The sequence below is a fragment of the Silene latifolia genome, chromosome 11, assembly GCF_048544455.1.
Source record: "Silene latifolia isolate original U9 population chromosome 11, ASM4854445v1, whole genome shotgun sequence".
Lineage (NCBI taxonomy): Eukaryota > Viridiplantae > Streptophyta > Magnoliopsida > Caryophyllales > Caryophyllaceae > Silene > Silene latifolia.
In genome coordinates, this window is record NC_133536.1 from 123,382,132 (window position 1) to 123,409,097 (window position 26,966).

General features: G+C 37.7%; 1 protein-coding gene across 2 annotated transcripts; it reads right to left on the reverse strand.

Annotated features, from left to right (window-relative positions):
• Positions 1-26,966, reverse strand: LOC141615065 (protein disulfide isomerase-like 1-3). 2 transcript variants are annotated; one of them, XM_074433635.1, is made up of 12 exons: positions 26,246-26,966; positions 25,437-25,566; positions 3,289-3,454; positions 2,758-2,876; positions 2,600-2,680; positions 2,300-2,386; positions 2,142-2,216; positions 1,975-2,043; positions 1,805-1,885; positions 1,537-1,671; positions 421-477; positions 1-307 (listed from the first exon to the last, which is right to left on the reverse strand). In XM_074433635.1, exons 1-12 carry the CDS (start codon positions 26,704-26,706, stop codon positions 179-181), a joined length of 1,590 nt encoding a protein of 529 aa, XP_074289736.1. In that variant the 5' UTR covers positions 26,707-26,966; the 3' UTR covers positions 1-178. The 2 variants fall into 2 exon arrangements, with proteins under 2 accessions (XP_074289736.1, XP_074289735.1); XM_074433634.1 differs by having other exon boundaries at positions 2,300-2,389.

Sequence of the window (26,966 nt, forward strand, 5' to 3'; positions counted from 1 at the left end):
CCGTGCAATTTTGCACGGGTTCTAAATTAGTTAGGTTGTATATATCAAAACCCTTAAATCAAATATTTTTCCTTTAATTGAGAAGAAGTTTAAATATGAATCGCCCTTTGTAATTTTTCTCACTAAGATTCCTCTAAATAGTGAAAAGAAAATCCATAAGCGTCCATTCGGACAATGGTTACAATTCATCCTTGTCTTCTTGGATTGTTTGTTCATCTTCTAGCTCTTGAATTGTAAAAGAAGTAGAGGCATGCTTTTTAAGAAAGTTGTACAGAGCCACAACAGCTCTATCCGTGTCGACCATGATCTACATGATATTCAAAAACAATTGCTTCTGTGATTTATAAGCTATTTAAAAATGGCAATGTATTCAACAAAACACATATCTAGAAAAATATTTGAATATTTTTTTTTACTAACCGGATCATATTTTTTATTTCCTGCTGGGAAGAACAGAATTGTAGGAAATACTTCTGCCTGCAACATTTATAATGTATAAACTTCAATGAGAATTGTTTATACAAACAACTAAACTGTATAATATTCTCGTCAAATTTACGAAAATAGTTTAGGACACAAATGAAATCTCGATTCATAGGCGCAAAAATATTTCATCCAAATACTAAATAGTTTGTATAAAATAGTAAAATCTGGCCTAATTTTGTGAACCATATATTCATAGTGGCGGACCTAGGTGGGGGGCCGCGGGAAGCACGTGCCCCTGTAGTTACTTTAGAAATAATTATTTAATATGGTCTATAATTAGCATTATTCTATAGTGGCATAGCTGGTAGGAGTCTTTCCCTTTCACACGAAAGATTGCGTGCTCGAATTCTATGAGCAACCTTTTTAATTAAACTTTTATTTTTGGTTTTAAACTTGGCCCTTCTCATTTACTCATTATTATTTATTAATAGTGAAAAAATTGGTTACTCCTATGGTTTGATCCTTAAACCTCCCAAAGTATATACAAACTCTAAACCATTGAAACACAAACCGTAATTGTTAAGCAAAGTTCTATAGAATGTTACTATATCTTATACGTAGGCTATGTTTGGCAAGACATTTTAGGTACCTGATTTGACCAAGCAACCTGATTTGACTAATATTTCAGGTAGTTGTTTTACCTAGTGCTGTTCGGTAAACTCATTTCAGGTACCTGAAATGACTTTTCAGGTACCTGAAATAAAAAGCTACTTCATGTAGCTTTTTAAAGTTTCAGGTAGCTGAAATGTTCTACTTTACATATTTACCCTTTCTTTAAATTAATTTATTATAATTATTAATGTCCTTTTATGTCATTTTATAAAAAATCAGTTAACTTTTCAGTTAGTTTTACCAAACACATTACAATTAATCAGCTAGCTTATCAGTTTCCAATTTTCAGCTAGCTTTTCAGGTACCTTTTTAGTTTCAGGTACCTTATCAGGTTTCAGGTACCTTTTCAGTCAGTTTTACCAAACAGGGCCGTAGTACTCTTAAGAAACACTGAGCTTGACTATAGAAAAAACTTGCGGCTTATAAGATCAAACGTACCTTGACTTTCGGATGTTCATTTATGGTACCATCCATCTTGGCTATGACTATGGAATCAACTTCTCTCATTTGTCTTGCAAGCTTGTTATATATCGGTTCCAACGCACGACAATGATGACACCACGGTGCATAGATCTATTATTGATCAAGGATGCATACAACAAAGGTAATATAAGATATAGATCTATGAAGGATGACAAATTCGACCTACTTATTAACATAGATTAGTTTAATTATCGTTCTTTACTACGACGACTGAAACAAATACCTGAAGAAGCACATCTTTTGATTCGTCAAGGACAACTTCGTCATAATTCTTCCCCACAACTATTTTCACATTGCTGTCATTCTGGTTAAAATCATTATAAGACAAATATATTTTAGAATAGATGCCTTAACTTACCATAAAACGATTCTTTGGGGATGTCAGTAACTTACAATTTCAGGAATAGGGCCAGATTTGTAAAATGGCTGAAGATTGTCTGCTAGAAAACTCTTGGTGAATGACTGCTCTAGTTGAAATGATTAGCAAATTAAAAATAACAATCTAAAATACACAAACATAATGCTTAAAGATGATTGAGGATGTTTGAAGAAATTTTAACCATAATGTTATCCAGAGTGATATCAGCATCCATCATAAATTTTCTTCCATCCAAATGGCCAGCATATGCAATAACCTAACAATTTTAAAGTATTAAAATAAAAGTTGATAAGGATGTTTGAAGAAATGATCCATCATGATCTCAAATGCACAACTTACAGTAGGCGCATCCTCGACTATGCCAAAGTGATCTACCATCGCCATTCCATAATCTTCATTTTTGGTATCCACATAAACAAATACGATCTGCTAGAATTGCACACATAATGAATTTGGGATATCAGATCAAGGCATTAGACCGACCTTTACGGCAAAGAAAGAATACCATGAACAAAATCAGATAAATATATCAGGATGGATCAAGTACTAGTTATTACTACTGAGCTTTTTTAATATTAATGTTTGCCAGATTATAGCTCTGAATGCATGTATTAGCATTCAAACTTGAACCTTTATTACCTTGTCTTTAAAAGCTAAGGCTGTCTCCGAGAATGAATCCGCAAACTTTTGTCTCTCTTTTCCACTGGTGAAAAGCAGCATCTGTATCATATAATTCCCCTTTAAAACATCCACAACATAGCCAACCATAAACTTAATTTGAACCTTTATAAATATACCTGTTTGTTGAGTGGATTCTCAAATATTAACTCAAGAGTTTCCCTTGAAAAGGTGATCACTAAGGGTAGCTTTTTGGCCGATACAAACTCTGTAATCGCTGATTTCGAAAAATTACCATCTGCAACCAATAACAGAAGAGCATTATTACCTCTTTCTAGTCAATAGTGAATGAAGCTCGCATATATATATATATATATATATATATATATATATATATATATATATATATATATATATAATATATATATATATCAACCATGGACGAGATTCTCTATTATAGCTAATCGGAATATTTGGTATTACTCCCTCTCATCAAACGAATTATATACCAAGTACACTTGTTCAATATATGAGAGTTTACATGTTATAAAGTGTGTTAAATTTATTTGAATTGAGGAAGTATTACTCAACTCAAAAAATTTTAGATTGATGCGATAGTAAATAAGTCAATATATCTAAGTACATGTCACACGTTCAACACTAAGCATGGACTACTAAAAAGGATAGCTACGATGGGGGTCAATGCATACCAAATACAGACAGTTTCTCGGCCTCCTTCTTCACCAAAACTAATGCGGGACGTTTCGCTTTCGGGTCTATCTCAAATAGCATGGCCACATCAGAACTTGTTGTTTTATAGAAGTTTACTTCATCCTCTATTCTGGCTGCCGCATCAAGCTCCTCGCTCTCATAACCCTATCATTTTTAGGATGTTAGTTTTTGATTGAAAATAATCAAGAACAAGGGTAGTGTTTGATAATCGGTTGAACTAGATAATAGAGTAGAAAAGTAACATTAGGATACATAAATCAATAAGAGATTTAGAAAAAACTTTCGAATAAGTAATAAAAAGAAAAAGAAAATTAATGTTACCAAAATGGTAATGAGCCTACATAGTGTTAATTAAACACTATGGTCAATCTACTAACGGGATTTACTAGTAAGCAAAAAGAGTTTTCTTACAAGTGTGACCAATCGAGTAATGGGATTTACTTGACAGACTAGTTTTACGCCTGTGTAAAAAAAAGGCGTAAAAAATGTACGGGTTTAATTTTATTAAATTGGAATTATCAATAAGAAGGTGAATATATTTAATAAAAATATGATTTTAATATTACAGTTATATCGATGTAAGAAGTAAGGAAATTTTATACGCTTAACTTAGACGTAAGTAAAAACAACGCATTAGCTCGACATTATAATGATATTGGTCTCTATGTTAAATTTAGTGTATAATGATATGAATTTGTTTGTCTATATTTTATTTTTTATTATTCATTTGGTTTGTTATTTTCTAATTTATTAGTTTGAAATTTATTAATTTATAACGTTTAACATATGGATTTCTGTACATATTTTCATTTTTTTTGTTTCTTTTTTAGCATATCATAAACTTAACATATGAATATGAATATTCTGAAACTTGTAAAATGGAAAACAAATGAAATTGGAGGAGAGATAGTAATTAATTGGGAGAAATTAAGGTGAGGTCCATTGTCCTAAAACTAAGCAGCCAATAGGAAGTACATATGCTTTAACTTTTATAGATAGAGGATTACAATTGATGCGACTTGCTCGTATTAGATTAGATATATAATTCAGTTATTATTTACTACTTGGCCAAAACATTATTCTAACCATGGTGACCAATCTACTAACGGGATTTAGGTTCTGTTTTTTTGGACTTCTTTTAAGTTCTTATAAGTTCAGTTTAGCTCTATTAAGTTCATTTCTGTTCAGTTCAGCTTCATTAAATTAAGTTCAGTTCAGTAATTCAGTTCAGTTTTAGTTCTTTTCAACATTATTATTATTCTTACTCCCTCTTATTCACTATTTTCTTCCCTATTTCCTTAAACGGATTATTCAGGATTTCTTCCTCTTTCTTATTTTGGAAACTTTTACTCTTATTTTATTCATCCCTCTCTCCTATCACTAAACTCCACCCAACTCTTTTACCCATATTTTATTACTTTCCTTAATGTTTTGGCCCCACAATTACTTATTTAACTCCTAATTATTCATACATCTCTCATATCATCAAACCCCACCGAACTCTTTTACTCTTATTTTCTTCCTCGCCTTAATACACGTGCCCACAAACAAAGGGAAGAAAATAGAGACTAGGAGGGAGTATTATTTATTATATTAATTATATTGTTATTATATTTATATTTAATTTATTTATTTATTTATTATTATATTTTGGTACATTCTACCTGGTACCCCTATGTTTTTGCATATCGTATGAGCTACCCCTCTTTTTGAGCTAAAAATCTTTGACTGTGTAATTCTTGGTCACGAACTCAAAAACGACAATTTTTTTTCAAATTAAAGATGTCCTAAAGACGATCAATTAGAAAAAAAAAATTGTTACTTTATGAACTCGTAGCCATGAGATCGATATAGCTGGTCAAAGTTTAATTGGTTAAAAAGTTTGACCGACCGTAATTTTTACAACAAGTTTCAAATGTGGCAATATTTTTTTGTAAAATTGAATATCTCGTAAAGACGATCAATTTGAAAAAAGAATCGTCGTATTCCGAACGAATGACCACGAAATATGGGCTGTTAAAGTTTTTTCACAAATTCTTGTTTGTGACGGCACATATCCGTCACTCTTGAGTGACGGATACCATTTTACCTCACAAAGTACCTACTTTTTCTCTCTCTGCAACATTATTCATGTGGTCCCCTTTCTCCACTAACCCATTTTGTTACCATTTTAACTCACAAAATATCCGCCACAAATGGTAACCCGTCACAAGGGAGACCAATTGAAGTTTTTTAGTGCGTGCTAAAAGAGAGGTACCCTTTAGAAAACAAAAAAAGCGCGTGGCTAGCACGTAGATTATGTAATACCCGCCCTTTTAGGGATCCCTTTGACCAGCGTTGACTGTCCTTGGGGGCGGGAGTAACCTTAGGGAAGTATGCCAAACCATCTTGGGGTGCGTTTTAAGGGTGGTACTCGATAGAGTAGAGGCTACTCGATCGAGTAGCTAGGGCACTCGATCGAGTAGGGGGTTACTCGATCGAGTATGTTGGGTACTCGATCGAGTGCCTGGTTTTCAGCGGAGGTTTTATATCGCGTTTTGTTAAACCCGCAAATCACTTTCGCCACTTTCCTCCTATCCTTCAGCCGCCTCTTTCCCTTCCCTTTCACCTCAAAACCTCCATGGATGTCTCTTGAAGATTCTTATGCCTTAGGGGGGGCGTCCCTTGAGTCGGGTAGCGGTCTTTTGCCTTGTCTCTCCCTAATAGGTATGTCATAATCATCATCCGTGCCTTTGTTTCCGTAGTTAGGGTTTTGCTTGTAGTAATAGATATTTGCATGATGGTAATAGGCTTTGCTTGTGCGCTGGATGCTGTGTTTGTCGGCATGGATTGGTTGCGGATGCGTAAAGGTAGGTTCGCCTACTCAGTTGCTGTAGATCGTCTAGTGTGTCGGTCGTTGTGATAGTTTGTGGTTGCTTGACATAGTAATTGTATTGTGTTGTGGTTGTGGTTGTGATCGTTGTGATGGTTCTCGAGATGCGTTCTCGGCTGAGTGGGGTCACTTGCGGGAGTGACTTCACGCCCTAGTTTCGCCCTTCGTGGAACCCGCCACGGAAGGGGATGTGCACATTAATGAGCAGGGTTATCGCTCGTATGATGAGCGGGGCTTAGGTGGGAACGGTTGCGGTCCCCCACTGGCAGGACTGGTCCAGTGGACAGTCAGTGACAGATTTGGTTGGGTTGTTGAGGTTGCAGTTAGGACTGGTGTCATTGTTTGTGTTGTCGTTTGTAGTTGTCTTGTCTTGTCTCAGTACTGACCTTATGTGTTGATTGTTTGTTATGTGTCTGCCGTGATCCCTTATGGTGAGCAGTCGGTCTTAGCAGGTGTTGATGTCGTGGATAGCTGGAGTCCGGGCGGGGATGGGTCTTCACGAGATATGATGGTCATAGCGAGTAGTCTTTGAGTTGTACCTTGTATTGTATTTTGGTTTGAATCACTTGTAATATAACTTAATAGTTCTTTTATTGACGTTTGGTAACTGCTTTCCTCGGGCAACCGAGATGGTAACGCCCTTATATGCTAAGGAAGGCCTAGTTAAGGCTCCTCTGGATATGGGGGTGTTACAAAGTGGTATCAGAGCGACGATTTTGGAACCTGTAACAAATGAACATAATGAATGTAGAGAGTCTAATAAAATGAACCTGGTGTATGTGTAATGGGAGCCCCGGCTGATGCTAGATTTTGGGTGAGTAGGCGCCCTCATTTCAAAATTTTGGCCCCATGACACTTAAGCCAGTCACATGGGATGGGAAGGTGGAGTCCGTGTGTCTATGTGCGCTATGTATGTTAATTGTGCCGGAGCTACCTCCGGTTAAGTTTTGTTAGAATTAATAGAGGTGTGATAGTAATGTTTGGGCCGAGTATGGTAATTAGTGACGGGATTATTGAAGCTCGTTGGATGATGAGTGAGCTTATAGGATAGCTAGGAGTTATGTGACGAGATTATACGTCATGGAGATGCGTGAAAGTGTGCATTTGAATGTGTAATATGAGTAGCGAACATGTAAGGGTTTGTCGTAAAATTAATGACAATTATAGTATGGATGAGTAATAATTCGAATCATGGTATATGGTAATGTGTATGTGCTTTATTAGCTAGTTGGAATTTTTCCGCTGCGAAATATTTGAATTATGCAAAATAGATTGCTTAGAATAACATGTAAGGCATAATTGATTAAGTGATTGGCAAAGTATATAATTATGTGATAAGTAAATATGGGGAATTAATGTGAACTATACGTTTCAAGTTGATGTAAACACGAGTTTAGTAATGGCATGAAAAGTAAGTTTAAATGTAATACAATGACACGGCTAGATTTGTACATAACTCGGTGTCAGGTAGACCGAGTTGGGTAGTTTGTATAACGTAACGTGATATGTCTCTTAGTTGTTGGAGAGTTGTATTTTGTGTGACGATGGTTATAAAACGTGATTGAATGTGATGATTGGTGTCGAATCCCGAACATAGTTGGAATCGACACGCGATGTTGTTTTTGCAGGAATCTCCAAGTTACTTCGTATTTTTGATCGGGTACTTAACTATACTTGACCGAGTGCGAGTGCTTACTTGACCGAGTGGACCTCACTCGATCTAATTAGGAAGCTGTGATGTCGGGATGTGGGAAAATTCCCGCAGTTACTCGATGATTTAGCTCCTACTCGATCGAGTAGGGTGGTACTCGATCGAGTACCCCAGGCACTCGATCGAGTAGGTTACTGTACAGTGATTTCTACGGGTTTTCTTAAAACCCCTAATCCTCCTATATCTTCTTCTTATTCCTCCCTATTTCGACACAACCATCTTAACCTCTCTCAAATCCCTTAATCTCTCTCAAATCCTCTCTTCCTCTTGGGTTAGTAGTGAGTCTTGGGGGTTGATTTTCTTGTTAATTCGTTTCTTTATCTTGCTAACCAATCAAGGTATGTTATTCTTCTTAATTTATGTGGTTGTTTCTTTAAACGTGTTAAAATAGAGTAATAATCTGAAATTTTCGATTATAATGGTCAATTTGGTGCTCTTAATTGTTGAAACATGACTCACATGCTTTCTTGCTATGTTTGTTGGTGGTTAATTGCTGTAAATTAGATTAAAAATTGCAAAATTGAACCCGAAATTTCTAGGGTTTCCAAAATTGAAAACGATTTTTGGTTGTTTTATAATGATTAGATAGTAAAATTGAGCCTTAATTATGGTTTATATCATGTTGGAGGATAGATTTTGATGATTTTACCCTTAGAAAGTTGCCTTAAAATTCCGTCTTAAAAGTGTCTTATGAGAAATTCGTGACTTAGAATGAGAAAATTGATGTTGTAATTGACAATATAAGCATGAATTGAACTTCAATATGAGAATAGAAACAACGATTGATGAATACATGCCACAATTGTCACAGCTGTAAAGACCGTCTGAAAGTTTTGATTGAGTTGTTTTACATAATGGTGAAGGGTGATATTGATTTGTCATAAATTATTCGTTCTCTTGAATTAGTAACATGTAATTAGCAATGTACTAGAACAACCTTTAGAAGCATGATAGGGTATTCAAATTCGCTGAACATATGCGGCCATCATGATAATTACTTTCACCACTATGCCTTATGAGTAGTAATAGTATGAACTTGTGTGATGAAATCGTAGAAACTGCTAATGAGCATGTATACTTATCTTAATACTCAAAGTAACAACGTGAAATACGTGCTTCACATGCTGAGAATTTGTTGGTAAATTGGTGTGTAACTAGCGGAGCATCTAAGTTTGGTGGCATGATTTATGTGCTTCATATATGGAACTGGTTGATGAATTAGTAGACTTACCAAGTATATAGAACTCAAAATTACATGAAATATATGCTTGCATGTTTATATAAATTGTTTGAACATATGTCTAAAGCAGATGCCGAGGCTAAACCTTGGAACCCGTCAGAGTAAACGGGGAAGGGTTGATCCACTCGAGAGGGGGGAGGCTAGTGGACCGGTAGTACCCGCAGTCTCTGAGTACCCTTCTGTTGTTTTTGTTGACTTTAAGCAAAGAGAGCGTTTTGTAGCTTTACAAAAACGCAAGATGAGACCCACAAAGCGTATAGACACCGGTGTGCTAGAAGAGTTGGAAATAGAGACGGATGTCCGTCATATTTTCGAGACCTTGGGGTTTACGGGTTTGTACAGGCTAAGGAAGCACACTTACCCTTTTCTTACCCTAGAATTCATGAGCTCTTTTAACTATGACCCAGCGGGTCAGACTGTCGAGTTTAGATTGATGAATACCAGCTTCTTGTTGACCATGGACCTGTTTGCCTCTCACCTTGGGTTGGCCAAGCCTCCCAAGGACTCCATCACCGACATTCCAGCTGAGTGCGGCGTCTGCCGCCTAATGCCTTGCTTGACTGGGAAGCAAGCTCCCACCTCGAGCAATATGCTGATTAACGACGTTCGGCACATCACCTTGAGAATCTTCCTCCGTTCTCTTTCAAACCTCCTCTATGATAGAAAGGATATCAGTAAGTTGAACAACCATGAGGTCTTACTTCTGATGTCGTACCGAACCGGAGCGGACCAAGAAAGTGGTCTTCAACGCTTCTTCCATAGTTTGTGCTGCTCTTGCCTTGATGGCTTCTTCTACTTCTCGATACCTGAGCTGTGGTGCTATTGCCACTCGGTTAGCTGAAAAGCTAACCTCTTTTGAGGCCTCTTCGGCATACGTGCCTCTAGTTACCCCTGTGCCTACCATGGATCGTGAATACTATCTCGACCTGAAATGGTTGAGAACCTTGGCTGACGGTAGCCTAGCATGGAGAGTGTATGGCATGAGTTGGATGAAGATTCCGCCCCTCGAGCACCTCCCCCCACAGAGCCCTTAGAGCCGGCGGTGGTGGATTTGTGGATGGGGACGATGAGGAGGAGGAGGAGGAAGATGAGGATACACCCCGCCACCCGCAGACCTATCTCATTGATGGCACGATCCTCCGGGAGATGCCGGAGCCGACGAAGGGCGAGAATGCGGAAGTCCGGAGGGTGGAGAGACCCAGAGTGGTGAGGGGACCCCGTCGAGTGAGGGAGAGGGCCTCGGGGACTAGGCCACAGCCGGAGGCACCGCAGAAGAAAGCAGCAGCAGCAACGGCCTTTCCCGTACTACCCTTACCTTGACACCCCGGAGACGCGATCCGATTACCGGCGGAGAGAGTGTCATCTACCTTGACACTCCGGAACATGCACGAGATGGCGTACGCTCAGGGGATAGGTACAGAGGGACCGCATCCAGTTTGGTGGAGTGGAGTTGGGGACTACTCGGGGGTATTCCATTCCTACGGGGTGGAGCAGTCGACGTGGGGGACACCTCAGTCCTTCCCTTACGGCGGCTTGACTCCATGGTACGCAGCCCGGGAGCGGGAGGAGCAGGGGCGGGGAGTGGATGCGGGGATTGGGACATCAGGAGCTGGTACTTCGGGTGGTGGTGATGATGAGGTGATGTTGGAGCAGCAGCAGCAGGAGGAGTGATACTCCTCGTTCTTATATTTGTTGATAGTAGTTGATGTTAGATGGTAATGTTGTTGTTAGACTTTGGTAGTTATTTCCTTTTATTTTTCAGACTTAGTCGGATTTGTATGATTGGCCATAAGGCCGGAATTGCTACTCTAACTTGTTGCAGGATTATTGAGAGTCGGGGCATCATCCCGACTCAATTTATGTGACAATCGTGTGTTATATGTTGACTTACGACGGGTTATGAAAAATACTTGACCTGCAGGTACTCGACAGAGTACCCCACACTCTATCGAGTAGCTGCAGGAAAGGAGGTAAGGAAACATTCTGATCTAGGGCTACTCGATCGAGCAGCCAACACGCTCGATCGAGTAGCATGCTACTCGATCGAGTAGCGATACTTACTCGATCGAGTGTCACTGTTACAGGGGGTTTTTGAAAATTGAAAATGTTCAATCGTTTTATAACGGCAAGTTTAATGTTTAATGTGGTTATTAGAGTGTAGTAACACCTTTGAACTGTTACATTCATATGTTGGAGGTCGTGCTTAAAGTTTATAAGCGTATTGGTCACAATTAGTAAGGCGTTAATAATTTCTTGTTACGATTAGTGAAGCGGTAGTCATTTTCTTGTTACTTTAATATCGCATACACCTCCTTCATTCTATTTGTCAGCATTGTAACTTCACCTAGGTTCGCGCATACCATTTTAACATGTGTCGACAATAGTAACGAGTTACTTCGGTAACTTGCGTATGGTTTCTAACTTAACAAGTAAGTAATTAGCAAGTAATGTCCACAACAAGTAATATGGTCTCCTTTAACATTAAGATACATGTATTAGGTATTACGCGTTGATATTTGGGTGGTGAACTTCGGGGACGAAGTTCCTTTTTAGAGGGGAAGAGTAATGTCGCGAAATAAAAAGATTGTTTTCGAATAGTGTTTTGCTTGTTCATAATTGTTTTCGAATAGTGTTTTGCTGGTTTATAATATTGTTGGTAGTTGTTTATAAAGGGGTTGGTGTCATGTGTAAAAAAAAAAAAAAAAAAAAATTTGTTGTTGAAGTATAACGACTTATTTTCTTTAGTTCTTTAAAGCGAGTGTGATTGTATCTGAATCATGTTGCCAAGTAACATGGTGGCATTAGTTGTACCACATGAAAGTTGATATGAGATATGTTCTAGGTGGATGGTTGGACAGTAATTAGTGTATGTTGGAAGTTCGTGAGCGGCGATTCGCACTGGGCGTCGGATGTTTTATGTGTATATAAAATAACGGTTGACTGTGATAAAACTTGCATGATAGTGACAAGAGTCGATAGATTTATATGTGGTCGGTGATGATGATGACATGGGGGGGGATGGTATTTTCAGGAGGCAATGGTTTGGCCGGGAAGTTTAGTAAGGTCGTGTTGTTTCCATGTCGCAAGCGGGAGAGGTGAGTTGAACTTCGGGGACGAAGTTCTTTTTAAGGAGGGAAGACTGTAATACCCGCCCTTTTAGGGATCCCTTTGACCAGCGTTGACTGTCCTTGGGGGCGGGAGTAACCTTAGGGAAGTATGCCAAACCATCTTGGGGTGCGTTTTAAGGGTGGTACTCGATAGAGTAGAGGCTACTCGATCGAGTAGCTAGGGCACTCGATCGAGTAGGGGGTTACTCGATCGAGTATGTTGGGTACTCGATCGAGTGCCTGGTTTTCAGCGGAGGTTTTATATCGCGTTTTGTTAAACCCGCAAATCACTTTCGCCACTTTCCTCCTATCCTTCAGCCGCCTCTTTCCCTTCCCTTTCACCTCAAAACCTCCATGGATGTCTCTTGAAGATTCTTATGCCTTAGGGGGGGCGTCCCTTGAGTCGGGTAGCGGTCTTTTGCCTTGTCTCTCCCTAATAGGTATGTCATAATCATCATCCGTGCCTTTGTTTCCGTAGTTAGGGTTTTGCTTGTAGTAATAGATATTTGCATGATGGTAATAGGCTTTGCTTGTGCATTTGGATCTTTGTGTTTGTCGGCATGGATTGGTTGCGGATGCGTAAAGGTAGGTTCGCCTACTCAGTTGCTGTAGATCGTCTCGTGTGTCGGTCGTTGTGATAGTTTGTGGTTGCTTGACATAGTAATTGTATTGTGTTGTGGTTGTGGTTGTGATCGTTGTGATGGTTCTCGAGATGCGTTCTCGGCTGAGTGGGGTCACTTGCGGGAGTGACTTCACGCCCTAGTTTCGCCTTTCGTGGAACCCGCCACGGAAGGGGATGTGCACATTAATGAGCAGGGTTATCGCTCGTATGATGAGCGGGGCTTAGGTGGGAACGGCTGCGGTCCCCCACTGGCAGGACTGGTCCAGTGGACAGTCAGTGACAGATTTGGTTGGGTTGTTGAGGTTGCAGTTGGGACTGGTGTCATTGTTTGTGTTGTCGTTTGTAGTTGTCTTGTCTTGTCTCAGTACTGACCTTGTGTGTTGATTGTTTGTTATGTGTCTGCCGTGATCCCTTATGGTGAGCAGTCGGTCTTAGCAGGTGTTGATGTCGTGGATAGCTGGAGTCCGGGCGGGGATGGGTCTTCACGAGATATGATGGTCATAGCGAGTAGTCTTTGAGTTGTACCTTGTATTGTATTTTGGTTTGAATCACTTGTAATATAACTTAATAGTTCTTTTATTGACGTTTGGTAACTGCTTTCCTCGGGCAACCGAGATGGTAACGCCCTTATATGCTGAGGAAGGCCTAGTTAAGGCTCCTCTGGATATGGGGGTGTTACAGATTATCGCTTATATATTTTGGTGTAACGTAAGCTTACATTAATTAAAAAAAGATCATATTACAACCTAAGGTATGACTCATCCCAAATCATAATAACATGCATCAAAAAAATCAATCACTATCAATTACCCGGCACAAACCATTCAACGTCTCTTTCGCTCAAAGGTTTTCCACCAAGAGCAAAGACTATCCTCCAGATCAACAAAAAACAATTTGTTTACTGTTGCGTAAGGAGAAGCTACAACAGCCTTCCGACCACAATTTTTCCTGACTTGCCAAATGCTATAAATCAAATCCACAAACATAACAAATAGACCTGGCAAAACGAGTGAACGGGTCGGGTTCCATTAAGGCCAAATCAGGTCAGGCTAATTCGGGTTTCTCATTGATTTCAGGTTAATTCAGGTCGGGACGGATCATTTTCGATTTCGGGTTTGTTGGTCGTGTCTGTTTCGGGTCAAGCGGGCCGGGTTGTTTTGGGTCGGGACATTTTCGAGTCAATGAATAATAGAGAAATAGTCATTTCAAGTCTTTTCGGTTCAATTAGAGTTATATTTTGTCGGGTCATTTTCAGATTTGGTGGTTTCGGATTGGGTCATTTTCGAGTCGGGCCAGTTGCGGGTCAAAAAAGCTCGAGTCATGGTCGGGTCGCGTCAATTCGGGTTTTCGGGTCACATTCGGGTGATGTTCGGGTCAACTTTGGGTCTCGGGTCAGCCTTTTCGGACCGGGTTAATCAGGTCGGGTTGCTTTTGTCAGGTCTAATAACAAACATGATACTCCTTCTGCCATTAGCATCTTTATTATAATGACACTATTATTTTATTTTGTACATATTGTATTAGATTATTATTATTATTATATATTATTATTGTTATAATCTTTTTATTGTTGTTATTATTTCAGTTTAGTTCAGATAAATCAGTTTAATTCAGTTCAGGTCAGTTTAGGTCAGGTCAGGTCTATTAAGTTCAGTTCAGTTCAACTCTATTAAATCAAGTTCAATTCAGTTCAGACAATTTCTATACAAAAGAACAAAACCTTACTATTTATCATTCGATTGGTAACTATGCTTTTTAGACCCATGATTATGCTTGTTTTGGTTGAATAACACAACTACAAGATGAGAAAAGTAACACATATGAGTGATAGAGAAAGGTAAAGTTGGGTGAGTGTTTTATAGGCAATAAGCGAACGCCTATCCAACTTAATTGCTGAATAATTTCAACACATGAGAAAGTTGTTCTTTGATTGTAGAAAAACAAGAGAGAGATTTTGTATATAGTACCTTTGTGTTTTTGCGATTTAAACGTATTATCCTTATACTTTTCAAAATATACATGATATCCTAAACTTTTATGAGTAACTATAGTTATACCCCTAAACTCTTACTCCTTCAATATATGTGTAATTACTTCGTTAAGTGTTGTGGGTGAAGGTTACATTAGGAGGGGTTTTGAGGGTCATTTTTATTGTCATCTTTGTGACAACTTGATCATGGAATCTTGTGATCATTTCTTTAGAGAATGCCTATTTGCTAATAAAATCTGGGCAGGAAGTATTCTAGGGATACATGCATGCTCATATTGGAAAGGTGCTTAGCATCCAAATTTAGATTATTAATTGGTTGTCTTTAATTCAGAAATACCCGGATTGGGAGTCTTCTACTCATTATTTCCTTTGTATTCTATGGGCTATATGGGGGTGTCGATGTAAAAAGATCTTTCACGAGGATGCTACCTCTCCTTATGGAGCTATTAAAGTTTATGAAAACTCTTACAATCTGACCTTAAAGCTCAGGAGTTGAGGTTAGATCTTGTAGGTTGAATTCCCAGAGAAGCTTGCATTAAATTCCCGTTAACAATCAATTGTTAGACTTAAGGAATAGTGTTTCCTTTGCTCTTATCCCAGCTAATAAGCATAATTGCGACCATCTTGATTTGTTTGTACGTGATATATAAACCTTTCCGTGGGTCTAGGTTAGGTCATCAGAAGGAATTTCGGAGAAGTGATTTGGCAGGGTAGCCGTTGCTTAGCTGCACAAAGTGCAGAACAAGCGGAAGCTCTGGCTATTCGCAGAGGTTTAACTGATGCGTTGAGATCTAATTTTGTTCATATCCCTCTCTTCTCTGATTGTTTGCAAGTGCTATCCCAAGCTCTAAAAATTAATCTACTTCATCATGGAACGAAGATTATCATTGAAGACATTTTTAAGCTGGTTTATAATTTCCATTGCATTTCCCTGTGTTATGTACCTAGAAGCTGTAATATGGTTGCTCATAGATTAGCTAAAGGAGCAACTCGTTTGTAAGTTTTACTCGCTTTTCAATTGTCATATATATATATATATATATATATATATATATATATATATATATATATAGGGGTGGGATCCCGTGCGAACTGAGTTACGGTGCGAACCGTACGAACTACCTAGATACATTTGGTATTACTACCGGATACATTTAGTATTACTACTGGGTACATGTGTATCCAGTAGCACTACCAAATGTATCCAGTAGTAATGCCAAGTGTACCTAGGGTGTTATTTTGTTTATTCATTGTCACCACCATCACCACTTCTCTCACCACCACCACCGCCACCACCACTTAGATACACATGTACCTAGAGCACTTATAAGTGTATCTAGTCTCATATTACATGTATCAACCAACTATGACTGCCACCACCACCCTCACTGCCCACCATCGTCGCCACTGCCCTTACCACACCACCACCACCCCCACCACTGCCACTTCCACCGCCACCTCCACCTCCACCTCCACCATTACGAAGATGATCCCAACTAACACCACACAACTACCACCACCATCCCACAGACAACACCCCACCACCGCCAACACCACTGTAATCACCACCACAGTGACCGCACCACCTGCAGTACCGACGAACCCGACAAACCACCTGCAGCACCGATGAACCACCGCTTCTCAACCTGACCATATTGCAACAACAACATTTCTTGACTCGAAATCCCTCAACTATGCCATTGTTGCGATTACATTTTTGAAATTCGATCACATTTTTAGTAGATCTAGGATTTAAATTACTGTCTACAACGCCGTCACCACAAACCCCACAAGACCATTTGACTAAATCTCACAACCACCAACACCCACACTCAACATCAACATCACGCTTATCACATGAACCACCACCACCGCAGACCAAGCACAACCAAGGCCTGACACCACCAATAACACCAGCGAACAAATTTCCGACCGTCCAAAACCTTTTTTGATTTAAAATGTTCCAACAACATCCATAATGTCCTTATTTTTCATCAATTATATACCATTTTTGGTAGATCTGAAAATTGAGTATCAATATTTTTTATATATGTGGTTGTCGGAGGAGAATATGATTGGTCAGATAATGACAATGAGTTTGCAAAAGGGGAAGAGAAAAGAGGCGTATATTAATGGCGTTGTCGGCGTATGGTTGGTCGGAGGGAGTGTCGGCGTGTATTAATGGCAGTGGTGGAGAGAGTGTGCATTAGTGAGTGACGAGAGGTTAAGGTGAATGACAGCAGGACATCCGCCAAACGTTTAAGGACGGTGCTCGCCGGAGACTCGCCGGACGGTAGCTGACGGTGGCAGGAGGTGAAGAGAATGAGGATGGAGATGATGGGAGGTTTTTGGTTTATTATTGAGTTTGCGTGAGATATGAGTGTTTGTGTGAGTTAGGTAGAGTAATGTAGGCCGTGTGATTTCTTCAATCTGACAGTTTATATTCAGTTCGTACGGTTCGCACCGTAACTCAGTTCGCACGGGATCCTGATTCTATATATATATATATATATATATATATATATATATATATATATATATATATATATATATATATATATATATATATATATATATATATATATATGAGATCTAATGAGTCCACCCAAATTCATTGAGTCCATAAGTCCTCTTAAGGGTCATTGAAAAGATAGGATGGAGGGTTGAGATTTAAGGGGAAACGGGAGGGATTAATGCTAAATAGAGGGGATTGAAGCTAATTAATCACTTTCCCTCACTACCTTCACTAATCAACCACTAATTTTACTATATAACATTTATTTTTCACTCACTTCTCTCTCATCTCACACAATTATCATTCCTCTCATCTCTCTAAAAATCAAAAAAATTCAAAAAATTCAAAAAAAAAATTTCCACTCATTCTCTCATTATCCTCATCAGTCATCACCCACCACTCACACACCCGCCACCACCACGACACACCACCCACCACTCACACACCCGCCACCACCACCACGACGCACCTTTCCTGCCCGCCACTCACACACCACGCACCATCCACCCACACACCCGCCACCACCACTCCCCGCGACAACCACCACCAGCATTACCAAAAACACTACACACCACCCGACCAAAAACGCCACACACCAGATCTGAAAAAAAAGATCTAAAAACCCTTTCCTCCCCTCCTCTGCTGCCTTCTCCCTCCCCCTCTCCTTCTTGACTTCGCTTCTCCTTCTCCATTTCGCCTCTCCGTCGCATGCCACCAACCAGTCACAACCAACAACCCGCCAGAACCGCCCACGATCTCCCACAACCACCACCACCACAACCCGACAAGCTCATCTTTCCCGTCATATCCCCAGGTCTGCCACAACGTACCAACCACCACCACCACCACCACGAGCAAACCACCGCACACCCAGATCTGAAAAAATAAAAGAGAAATAAGAAGAGGCGGCAAGAGGGTGGCAAGATCTGAGGAGGTGACGACGGTGGTTAGAAGGTGATGGAGGCGACAAAGATGTTGTTGTCCAGTTGTGTTGTCGGTCCCTGGTGTCGACGGTGGTGGTGCTTGGTTTAAATTTTGTTCCACCTTTTCTCCATTCTTTGTTTTCGTTCTTTTTTATTTTTTTATTTTTTTATTTTTTCTTCCAAATTTGAAGTTTTATTATGAGATCTAATGAGTCTCATTTTTCTTTCTAAGTCATATTATCAAGTATATTTGGTCTCATTTATTTTGGTTGATTTCTTTTTTTTTTTTTTTTTTTCCAGTTTTCTTTTGTTCTTTTTGTAAATGTTAGTTGGTTTTGTTTTAAGCTTATGTAGATTTTTGTGGTTGGTTAAAGAAGAATGAGTGGATTATGTTTTTTTTTTTTTAAAAGACAATTACCTTTACACTCGTATTTCTTTACCTTTACACTTGTATTTCCACAATTTTCTACTCGTATTCTTTTTGTTTTGTTTTAGTTCTAGTTTGTTTCCTTTATTTTTCATATTTTTGAAAAAAAAAATCGTATTATCATGATTTTTATTTCTAGATCTAATAAATATATTTATTATACTCATATTTTTTTTCATTTACAATCATACTTCTTTACATTTACACACATATTTCTTTACATTTACACGCATTTTGCAGATTTACACTCATATTTTCTTACATTTACACTCGTATATCTGTACATTTACACTCGTTAAAATTATATAGATTTGCACTCATACTTTTTGTAGATATGAGTTGGTGGTGGAGGATGACGTTGGTGGTGTTTATTGTTAGTCGGACTAAAGTTTTACTCGTAAAGGACCAAAGTTAGACTTGTAAAGGACCAAAGTTACACTCAAATTACCAAAGTTACACTCTTAAACCTTCAAATTTACACTCGTAAACCTTCAAATTTATACTTAAAATACTACATTTACACTCGTAAAACATCACATTTACACTTGGTAACATGTTCAGATTATATAAATTCAAAATTTTATATAGAAAATTGCCTAAAAAATCAAATTTATACTCTTAAAATATTTACATTTACACTCGTAAAACATCAAATTTACACTCGTAAAATGTTAAAATTATATAAATTCAAAATTTCCGTCACAAAAAATCAAATTTACACTCTTAAAATGTTACATTTACACTCGTAAAACATCAAATTTACACTTGTAAAATGTTAAAATTATATAAATTCAAAATTTCCGTCACAAAAAAACAAATTTACACTCTTAAAATTTTACATTTACACTCGTAAAACATCAAATTTACACTTGTAAAATGCTAAAATTATATAAATTCAAAATTTCCGTCACGAAAAATCAAATTTACACTCTTAAAATATTACATTTACACTCGTAAAACATCAAATTTACACTTGTAAAATGTTAAAATTATATAAATTCAAAATTTCCGTTACGGAAAATCAAATTTACACTCTTAAACTTTTACATTTACACTCGTAAAACATCAAATTTACACTTGTAAAATGTTAAAATTATATAAATTCAAAATTTCCGTTACAAAATATCAAATTTACACTCTTAAAATTTTATATTTACACTCGTAAAATATCAAATTTACACTTGTAAAATGTTAAAATTATATAAATTCAAAATTTCCGTTACAAAAAATCAAATTTACACTCTTAAAATTTTACATTTACACTCGTAAAATATCAAATTTACACTTGTAAAATGTTAAAATTATATAAATTCAAAATTTCCGTCACAAAAATCAAATTTACACTCTTAAAATATTACATTTACACTCTTAAAATGTCAGATTTACACTTGTAAAACTCATACAACATTACATTTACACTTCTGAAATCTGAAACTCAAAACTGATTAATTAGGGACTGAAGAGAGAAAGAAAAATTAATTAGTGTATAGAAATTTGATTAGTGGTAATTTTTTTTTTTAGTTATTTTCAATCTCAACCACTCATCTCAATCCAACCATCCACATTTTTTCCCTTTTCTTTTTAGTTACCCTTAATCAAATTCATCTCAACCATCCATTGAGTCCATCCAATGGCCCTTAGAGGGACTTATGGACTCAATGACACATGTTGGACTCATTAGAACTCATATATATATATATATATATATATATATATATATATATATATATATATATATATATATATATATATATATATATATATAGAGAGAGAGAGAGAGAGAGAGAATTAGGATCACATGAGTCGACCTTATCTTTTTGAGTCCGTGAATCCAAGATACAATATCATACGTTATATTAAACAATATCACAGCTTACAATATCACACGTTATACTTAACAATATCACAGCTGAAAAAAAAAAGTTTTTGAAAAACAAAATTCAAAAAAAAAATCGTAATATTATTTTGTAATACAATATCACACGTTATACTAAACAATATCACAACTTACACACACAAAAAAAAAAAAAAAAAAAAAAAAAAAAAAACATTTTCGTAAAAAAACTTTGTGACAAAAAAAAAATTGAAAAAAAAAAAATCGAAAAAAAAATTGAAAAAAAAAATTTCGAAAAAAAAAAATTCGTTATATTGTTTTGTATAGTGCGTGATATTGTTTTATGGACTCATGGACTCAAATATATAGGTGGACTCACCGGATCTTGCCAATATATATATATATATATATATATATATATAGAGAGAGAGAGAGAGAGAGAGAGTAAAGTTCTTATAAGTCCTTCATATGTTTTGAGTCCATAAGTCCCTCCCACAACCCTTAGATCATGCTTGGTGGGTGCTTGAGATTGAAAGTAAGAAACACACTTAACACTAATTAATTCACTTCTCTCTCTAGTTTTAATAATACATTTACTAGTTCATTATCATACACAATTAACACCACCTTTTGTCTTATACTTCAAAGTTTATGAAAATTTTGTTAACATTTTTTCTGTTTCGGGTTTTTTTCGTTTTTTTAGACAAGTTTTCGGCATTTTAGGATTTTACGAGTGTAATTCTAACAGCTAAAAGTGTAACTTTAATCTACGAAGCGGTTTTGACGGATATTATTTTGAAATTTGTAATTTTAAGGAATGTTTACGAGAATTTTGCGTTTTACGAGTTTAACTTCAGTCTTTTTTGAGTGATTTTGACGAATATATTTTGAATTTTTGTAATTTTATCACAATTTATTGTAATTTTATCACAACTTATTGTAATTTTAGCATTTTACGAGTGTTATTTTAACGACAAAAGTGTTATTTTAGTCCAGGAAAGTGTAATTTCAGTCCAATGAGAGTGTTATTTTAGTTCAGGAAAGTGTAATTTCAGTCCAATGAGAGTGTTATTTTAGTCCAGGAAAGTGTAATTTTAGTCCAGCAAAGTTTAATTTCAGTCCACCGAGAATGTAATTTCAGTCTATTGAGAGTGTAACATTAGTACAATGAGAATATAACCAAGTCTATTGAGATAAATAAGTGTAATTCTAATGGATATAAGTGTATTTCTAGCAGAAAAACTGTAATTTTAGCAGAAAAAAGTCTAATTTTAGCAAATAAAAGTGTAATTCTAGCAGAAAAAAGTGTAATTCCAAGGATGAAAAGTGTAATTCTACCAGAAAAAAGGTATAATTTTAACGGAAAAAAGTGAAATTTTAACAGAAGTGTAATTTTAACATGAAAAAAATGTAATTTTAACAGAGAAAAATGTAATTCTAATAGAAAAAAGTGTAATTTTAATGAAGAAAAGTGTAACTTTAATAATAGAACTTTAATAGAAAAAAGTGTAATTTTAAAGGATAAAAGTGTAATTTTAATGGAGAAAAGTGTAATTTTAATGGATAAAAGTGTAATTTTAGCAGAAAAAAGTGTAATTTTAGTAGAAAAAAGTCTAATTTTAGCAAATAAAAGTGTAATTCTAGCAGAAAAAGTGTAATTTCAAGGATAAAAAGTGTAATTTTAGCAGAAGAAGTGTAATTAAAACAGAAGAAAGTGTAATTTTAACGGAGAAAATGTAACTTTAATAGAAAAAATGTAACTTTAATAGAAAAAATAAAAAAATGATATTATGTGAGATTTAAAATTTGAAAAAATCAAATTTATTTTCAAAAAATTACATCTAAAATTTAAAAATTATACCTAATGTCATATTTATTTCCAACCGCCTACACATGTAACTTTAACACAACACCCGAACACCACCAATCTTTATAGATCTAACATTAAAATAAAAGTACCTCTAAAAAAAAGACGAAATTTGAAAAAAAAAATATGAAAAAAAAATAACAAGAGATTTGAGAAATATAAAAAAATAAGAAACATTTATTACCCTCTAAAAGGTAGATCTTAAAAATGGAACTCGAAAAAAAAAACAATTTAAATTTGGATCTGAAAAACGAAAATTCAGTAAACCAACATAAAAAAAATTAAAGAACATAAAAAACAGAGATTTGAAGGGAGGAGAAGAAAAAGAAGAAAAAAACATAAAAAAAATCAAAATAACGAGATTTGAAGGGAGAAGAAGACAAAGGAGAGGATATATCCACAATTAATAATAAAAAGAAAAACAAATAAATAAATTTTCAGATCTGGAAAAAAGAAAAAAAAATGAGAAATGCGGCGGCAGTGGCGGCAATGGGGCGTAAGGGAGGGAGGAGTGAAGCGTCAGATCTAGGTTTGACGTGTGGAGGAGGGTGGTCGGGCGGTGGTGATGACGTACGGCAGTGGAGGTTAAATTGTGTAGTGACATAGTTACGCAAATTCAAGAATTTAGTGAACGTTTCAGATTTGAATTTAAGGGGATAGACCCACACAAATTGGGTGAAATTATCAATTAAAATAAGGTAGTATTTATAGTCTGCTTTGCTCATAATTGGTGACGTCCACAAATCACTGTGAATAATATCAAACGGGGCTAAAGTATGGGAATGAGAATCATAAAACGGTAAGCGACGGTGTTTACATTTGACAAGAATGACATAAAGATTTATTATTATTTGAGTTACAATCGATGCTAGACTGAGACTTAAGTAAACTTAAAACATGGGCACCCGGATGACCGAGACGAGAATGCCAAACATCGGAGGAGAAGGCTAAGAGGTGCGGACTGGGCTCGGAGGACTTCGTGGTGGACTCGGCTGACACGGGGTATAGGTCACCGTCACTGTTGCTCCTCAGAATCAGATTCCCATTCGCTAAATCCTTCACAGAAAAACCATGTGGGTCAAATTCGACGGAAACATTATTTTCTTTTGTAAATTGTCGAACGGAAATGAGGTTTTTAATAATATTTGGGGTATATAAGACATTGTGAAAGTGGAGGGTCCTATTCGGGTTTGCTAGGGTAGTATGGCCGGACCCGTGAACTGGAATCCGAGCACCATTACCGACATAAATAGACTTAATCGTACTAGAATTGAGTGGGAATTTAAACGTAGCCGTGTCCGCACTCAAATGGGACGAAGCACCTGTGTCCATGTAGAACGGACTTTGATGTGCAGCCTGCAACTGAAGAGCAGCAAACGCCTGTGCTAAATCCGTAGGCTGCTGCTACTGTCCCTGTCCATCGTCAGAGACGAGATGCGCTTGACCAAAACAAGAGCCAGACCCACGCAAACTTCCACGAGCAGGTGAACTCGAGGTGACCGAGCAGGAGTAGGCCAAGGCTGCCATGGAGCACTTCACCCCGGGTATGTGGGATACGGGCACGGAGGAGGAGTCCACGGCCACGCCGGCATAGCACCCCAAGGAGAGGCTGGCATAACAGGAGCAGATGGAGTCGAATTCTTCGACTGGTGATGAGACCCCCCGCCATTTGAGCCGCCCTTATTATTCCCACGCTTACCACCATGACACTTGTTGGTGCGCGAAGACGGACCAGACTCATCCCAGGCACGAGATTCATTGGCCGGAGCAGAAGGGACAACGAGGGTCGTGGCTTCCTCACTACTAGAGTGACGGTGATTCTCCAATTCAATCATGCTACGCGCCGTCTCGAAATTAGGCATCTTTTGATTAATATATGCAGCCACCGTATCATACTCTTTAGGTAAACCACGAACCAATTGCAGAACCAATCGCGAATCACTAATCACCGCACCAACGTCTTTCAATTGCCCCGACAACTCTCGTAGGCGCTGACAGTGGGCATCGAAAGAGGGAAATTTCCCGAGTTTGAGATTGTGAAATTCGTTTTCCAAACTAGCAGCACGGGCGCCCTTGTTATTAAGAAAAATATTTTTGACTCGATTCCAGGCCTCCTGTGCGGTGGACTCGGGTTCAAGAATACGAGGCAACAAATCATCGGACATGGTGCCGTAAATCCATTGTAAAACGTGGGCATCAATTTCGTACCAGGCGTCATACAATGGATCGGTCTTAGCAGGGGCAGGCGTGCCGTCAATGTGGTGGAGGACCTTGTAACCGCAAGCATGGAGCGTAAAGAGGCTAACCCATGACGCATACGAGACCTTGGTACCGTCTAACACACGGACTTTGTTCTGTATGTTAGTGACGATGTAAACAGGATGAAGAGAAGGTTTCAGAGGGGTCGAATTTTCACCTTCCACCATTGTTGCGAGAGGCTAGGAGGAGGCGAGGGAACGACGGTTTTACCAGGGGCAAAACGAAGGAGGCAGGAGGATCGGAAAATCAACCTGATACCATGATAGAATACAATCCCTTAAATCGGGTTGTTAGTATATTAGCATATATATAGTGATCATTTACAAAGATGTTAGCTAGCTACAAACTAGGAAACAATAACTATAATCTAGGAAACAATAACCATATAATATTAACAAATAAGCTAAATATACTCTATACAAAAATAGGACGAGATATTGACGAATAGTATGGTATAATGTTAAGTTGGTTATAATCTAATATTATTAGAACTTAATTATGTGATTAAATTAAAAGAAAAGTTAAACTGAATAAGCAGCCACATCATTAATTAACCAACAAATTATTAAAATAGAAGTTTAGGGTTACACAGATGGTTGTTGTTAAAATTTAGAGGAACCACGCATGTTTTAAAAAGTAAAAGGGTCATATGTAAAACTCGAAGAAACACATGGACAGCTTGTAAAAAATCCTCAAAAAAAAAAATTCAAATAAGTAACATAGCAACTGTTAAAGATTAGATATGGGGATAAAAGTTACTGTTAAGTCGTCCAGCAATGCAATCACAATTTTAGGCTCAGTAGCCAAGATCTTGGCTGCCTCCTTTGTAGACATCACATTCTGAACTGCAACGCCTATTTTCTTCTTCAACCAAAAAACTATCGCATCCCTATCATTTAAAAAAAAAGTTAATTTCTTGCCCTGTGATTAGTACATGTATTAATGTATCAATGTGTAGTTTTCGGAAAAATAATTCCTTCACCTCATTTTTGGTCTAAGATAGGTCAACATTTATATAGAATAAACAAAAATGTTATGTCCAACACTAGAGAATAACCAAACGGAGGTCCAACAGGGGCGTCTTAAAATAAATGGAGGCCCGGTGCACCAAGGGCGTCTTAAAACAAATGGAGGCCCGGTGCACCAAGAAAAAATGAGGCCCCAAATATGAATGCACAAGGGTATTATACTTCGATTTTTGTATTAAATTTAATCAATAAGGCTTATAAATTCGGTGTCTAAAACCGGAGGCGCGGTTCCTCCGCCGTGGTTGCATGGGGTGTTAGACGCCCCTGAGGCCCAATTTGCAGATAAAGTGATTTGAGCGGGAAAATCTTAGTTTCAACTTTGTTTTAGCAAGTGGTGGACGTGGAAGATGGAAAGAACTGGTGGTAATGGATCACCCTAGGCGGAAGAAGGTGGGTAATACATTCCCCTTATACATTCCCCATAATTGCGCACCACCACCTTGTTCTACCTCCCATCACCACCGTCACATGGCACGTTGTTTAAGTTGTATAGAATGCAAAATTTCCAAACAAAGCAAAACAAGGAGACATTAAACTCACTTGGTTCTTTCACCATCATAGGGCGTGTGTTGACCATTAGTGAACAAGTAAATTGTTGGGAATGCGCCGACCTTAAACTCATCGGCAAGCTGAGGCTCATCAATTGCGTCAACCTTAGCCAACAAGACATCAGATCCTGCCTTCTTGAGTTCGGTTGCAGCAGCAGCATACTCAGATGTGAGAGCCTGACAGTACCCGCACCACGGTGCATAGAACTCTACCATCACGTTCTCCGTTTTATTAACCAATTCCCAAAAGTTGGCATGATTAAGGACCACCACGTCCTTTTCGTCGTATATCACTGGAAGAGGTGCGTGGCTGTTTTCCCATGCCTTATAATCTTCGAAACTCGGATGCTCGTTATCAATGCTAGTTTCAATGTCGGAGGCTGTCGCGGAGAAGGTGTAGCGGAGGAGGAAGAGGGAGAAAATAAATAAGAAGATGCTTTTCGTGGCAGCCATTGTATGTTAGTTGTTCGATCTGGCCGTGAAAATTAGTATGAAGTTAGAATGTGTAGAATAATATGTCTTGAGTTGATGGGTTCGCCTATCGAATCATGTAGGAGTCCAAAGCAAACAAACGTGAAAAGAAGTCGGAGATCGTGACAAGAAGTTGGCGAGGCGGCATCTTTTATTTTCTGCCCCACAAATAGGTGCCACTCCTTCCATTCCAATTAGTTTGACATTTTTTGTGCGTTTTAAGAAGAGCCGATCACGAGTTA

Excerpts from the sequence above, each read along its gene's own strand:
- LOC141615065 (XM_074433634.1), bottom strand. The coding sequence starts at position 26,706 with ATGGCTGCCACGAAAAGCATCTTCTTATTTATTTTCTCCCTCTTCCTC. Across the intron at positions 2,390-2,599 it reads CCTTAGCTTTTAAAGACAAG|CAGATCGTATTTGTTTATGT; the intron begins GTAATAAAGGTT and ends GTGCAATTCTAG. Across the intron at positions 1,672-1,804 it reads CAAAAGATGTGCTTCTTCAG|ATCTATGCACCGTGGTGTCA; the intron begins GTATTTGTTTCA and ends GATCAATAATAG.